Genomic DNA, 3606 nt, shown 5'->3' on the forward strand with positions numbered 1-3606 from the left:
GATAATTCAAGTTTAACAATTGATATGTAACAATTGACAACCTGTGGCTCTTCATTGATCCAGAACTACACCTTTTAGCATCATACACCATTGATTGCATTGGTTCTAAATGAAATTCAGCAAGACCAAGTGTGTGTACCACCCTTATGTACAGAGTAGTGGTGTCTTCTTGATTCTGGAGGACTGTTCTACAGACTCTAGCAAGCATCAATGTGATTTATATTTAAAGTATATATTGTCAGTTTAGCATAGGTTTGAACTGCTATCAATATGATAGGTAAAGGTAAAGGTTCCCCCGCACATGCGTGCTAGTCATTTCCGACTCTAGGGGCCGGTGCTCATCTCCATTTCAAAGCCGAAGAGCCAGTGCTTGTCCGAGGACGTCTCCATGGTCATGTGGCCGGCATGACTAGATGCCAAAGGCGCACGGAACGCTGTTACCTTCCCACCGTAGTGGTCCCTATTTTTCTACTTGCATTTTTTTACGTGCTTTTGAACTGCTAGGTTGGCAGAAGCTGGGACGAGTAACAGGCACTCACTTTGTTACGCGGCACTCGGGATTCGACCCGCCAAACTGCCGACCTTCTGATCGACAAGCTCAGCGTCCTGCACCCAATTACCTTTTTCAGGTAATTTCAATTCAGATGCAGAAATGATGTCTCTAGAAGAAACCCTGTCCTGGATGAAAGCAAACAATTTCAAACATATTCCCACGCTCGTGTAACACTGCTACTGCAGAGCTCTTGTGATCTGGACGAGGCATCAAAATAGCCCCTGGACAGTGTTCTCCTCATATTATGCTGCATGGTCTGGACATGCCCTAGTATGAAACCTGCACCAGAGGCCAAGCAAAAACTTGCAGCCATTGCATTATTTCCGCATTGCTCATTTCTTACCTACTGAACATACTCTTGGAGGAGTCAACCTTAAGAGTTTAAAGATTACACTTACTAAAGACTTCGGTTGCCAATCTCATGACAGAGGTTAGGTGGAAAACTCAGCTTATATCTATTTTTACTCATTTGCATTCTGCTGACCTTTAAGATGTTGGTTAACTTTTAAATTGTTTTCTGCCCTATGCACAAAACAGATGCCTTGGCTTGACCTCAACTCTCAGAATCCTAAAACAACATAGCAACATTGCTTGGGATTATAGGATTCAAATGGAGCAGATGCAGAGGTCATGCTTGGGGGAGACCTGCCTTAAGAAGCATGGGGATCCTCCTTAGAGGGGAACAAGGGAAGAGAGCAGGCTTTGTTGTTGTTAGTTGCGAAGTCGTGTCCGACCCATCGCGACCCCATGGACAATGTTCCTCCAGGCCTTCCTGTCCTCTACCATCTTCTGGAGTCCATCCAAGCTCATGCCCACTGCTTCAATGACTCCATCCAGCCACCTCATTCTCTGTCATCCCCTTCTTCTATTGCCCTCAATCTTTCCCAGCATTAGGCTCTTCTCCAGTGAGTCCTTCCTTCTCATTAGGTGGCCAAAGTATTTGAGTTTTAGCTTCAGGATCTGGCCTTCTAAAGAGCAGTCAGGGTTGATCTCCTCTAGGACTGACCGGTTTGATCGCCTTGCAGTCCAAGGAATTCGCAGGAGTCTTCTCCAGCACCATAGTTCAAAGGATTCAATTCTTTGGCGCTCAGCCTTTCTTATGGTCCAACTTTCACTGCCATACATTGCAAGAGAGCAGGCTTAATGACCTCTAATCCTAAAGCACGGCATTTTTACAAAACCCTTCTTTCCTAGTCCTGGCTCTGCAAGGCCAAGATATCCTTTAGGAAAAGTACTTGTCTGCGCCGTCGTCTAACATTTTGTACCAGGAATGAGGATTATTTAACCACCCGGATGTGCCAGCCTCCCCGCGCATTGCAATCAATAGCGAGGGCTAACAGGAGACGCAGGACATCCATTTCTGGAGAGCTGGACGTGGCCTCCGCGAGCCTTGTAGGTCACGCCCTTGCTTTAAGAGCAGATGAATGAAATTAAGTCGGGGAAGGACGGGGCCTGGCAAGGGCCGAGCTTCCCTTTTCTATTTTTATTTGGAAGCTTTCCCCCCACCTCCCACCCCGGAAGAGAGACGTTCCCCAGGAGAAAAGGAAGCGGCATCGGAGCAGCGGGGAGGGGGGGGGGGAAGCGGCTATGCCTCGCGGCCATTGGCTCCCAGGGAAAAGAAGGAGAGGCTTGGGATTGGCTCTTCATACAGAGGCGGGGCGGGGCACGGCGGGCTTCGCTCGGAGCTGCAGCGAGTTCGAAGAACGCTGCTCCTGGTCGCCGGTTGACCCGACTTCTTCCTCCTGGTGTGTTTCGCTGCGGCTCCTTCGGGTTTCAGCCTCAAGGCGCCGGCGCGGCCACTGCGTCCCGCCCCAGCCCATGGCCGGTGTGCGGGGCGCGTCTGGGCAGAAGCTCTAAGGACATTCTCGTAAAGCAGCAGCTGGCGAAGCCGCCGCCGCCGCCGCCGCCTCCAGGATGGGTACAGTGCTATCCCTGTCTCCCGGCGGGTCTGGGAAGGGCAGCAATGGGGTCCTCGGCGACAAGGCGGCTCCGGGCAGGGCTCACGGCAAAGGCGAGAGCCGCTTGAAGCGGCCCGGCGTTTTGATTTCTGCCCTCACCTGGAAACGCCTGGTGGCCGCCTCTGCCAAAAAGAAGAAGAACACGAAGAAGGTGACGCCCAAGCCGGGCTCCGGAGGCGCAGCTGATCCTTTGGTGCAGCAACGCAACCGCGAGAACGTGCGCAAGTCCCAGCCGGACGGCGCCAAACAGGGTCCCTTGGCTGTTCCGGTGCCTACTGTGCCCGTCTCTGTCCAAGACAACGGAAAACCGCCGCCGCCCCCGCCGCTGCCCAGCAACCGCTCGGCCGCTGGCTCCCCGCGGAGAGTGATCGTGCAGGCTTCTACGGGCGAGCTCCTCCGCTGCCTAGGGGACTTCGTGTGCCGCCGATGCTACAGGCTCAAGGACCTGAGCCCTGGCGAACTCATCGGCTGGTTCCGCAGCGTGGATCGCTCGCTCCTGCTCCAGGGCTGGCAGGATCAAGGCTTCATCACCCCGGCCAACCTTGTCTTTGTGTACCTGCTGTGTCGCGAGGCGCTGCAAGGCGACCAGATTGGCAGCCAGGCGGAGCTTCAAGCCTCCTTCCTCACTTGCCTCTACCTGGCCTACTCCTATATGGGCAATGAAATCTCCTACCCGCTTAAGCCCTTTCTGGTTGAGGGTGACAAGGAGCGCTTTTGGGACCGCTGCCTGTCCATCATCCAGGGCCTGAGCACCAAGATGTTGCAGATCAACTCTGACCCGCACTTCTTCACGCAGGTCTTCCAGGACCTCAAGAATGAAGGCGAGGGGGGGTCCACAAAGGACTCCTCCAGCACCAACAAACACTGGACTATAAGCTTGGACCGTTAGGAAATTCAGGGGGGCCCTCCACAGCACCCCATCCTTCTAGCTATATCTCGCCTCTTCTCACCCAAAGGCTTGACTCAACTAGGTCTTCTCCTGGAGGAATAAAACCAGGGGTGAGGATTTGGGAGCTGCGGGTGGGGGGCATAGCCCTTAATCATCCTCTTTTGTACAGGTAGCATCATGGAACTGCTTCCCATTCTCCCTCCTGC

The 3606-nt window shown here is 53.2% G+C and overlaps 1 protein-coding gene across 1 annotated transcript; it reads left to right on the top strand.

Annotated features, from left to right (window-relative positions):
* Positions 1 to 2467: 2467 nt before the first annotated feature.
* CDK5R2 (cyclin dependent kinase 5 regulatory subunit 2) lies at positions 2468 to 3400 on the top strand (the record flags this gene model as incomplete). Its single annotated transcript, XM_081314109.1, has 1 exon — positions 2468 to 3400. The coding sequence occupies one exon, from the start codon at positions 2468 to 2470 to the stop codon at positions 3398 to 3400; it is 933 nt and encodes a 310-aa protein (XP_081170235.1).
* Positions 3401 to 3606: the final 206 nt, after the last annotated feature.

Source organism: Vipera berus, assembly GCF_964194415.1.
Source record: "Vipera berus genome assembly, chromosome: 1".
Classification (NCBI taxonomy): domain Eukaryota; kingdom Metazoa; phylum Chordata; class Lepidosauria; order Squamata; family Viperidae; genus Vipera; species Vipera berus.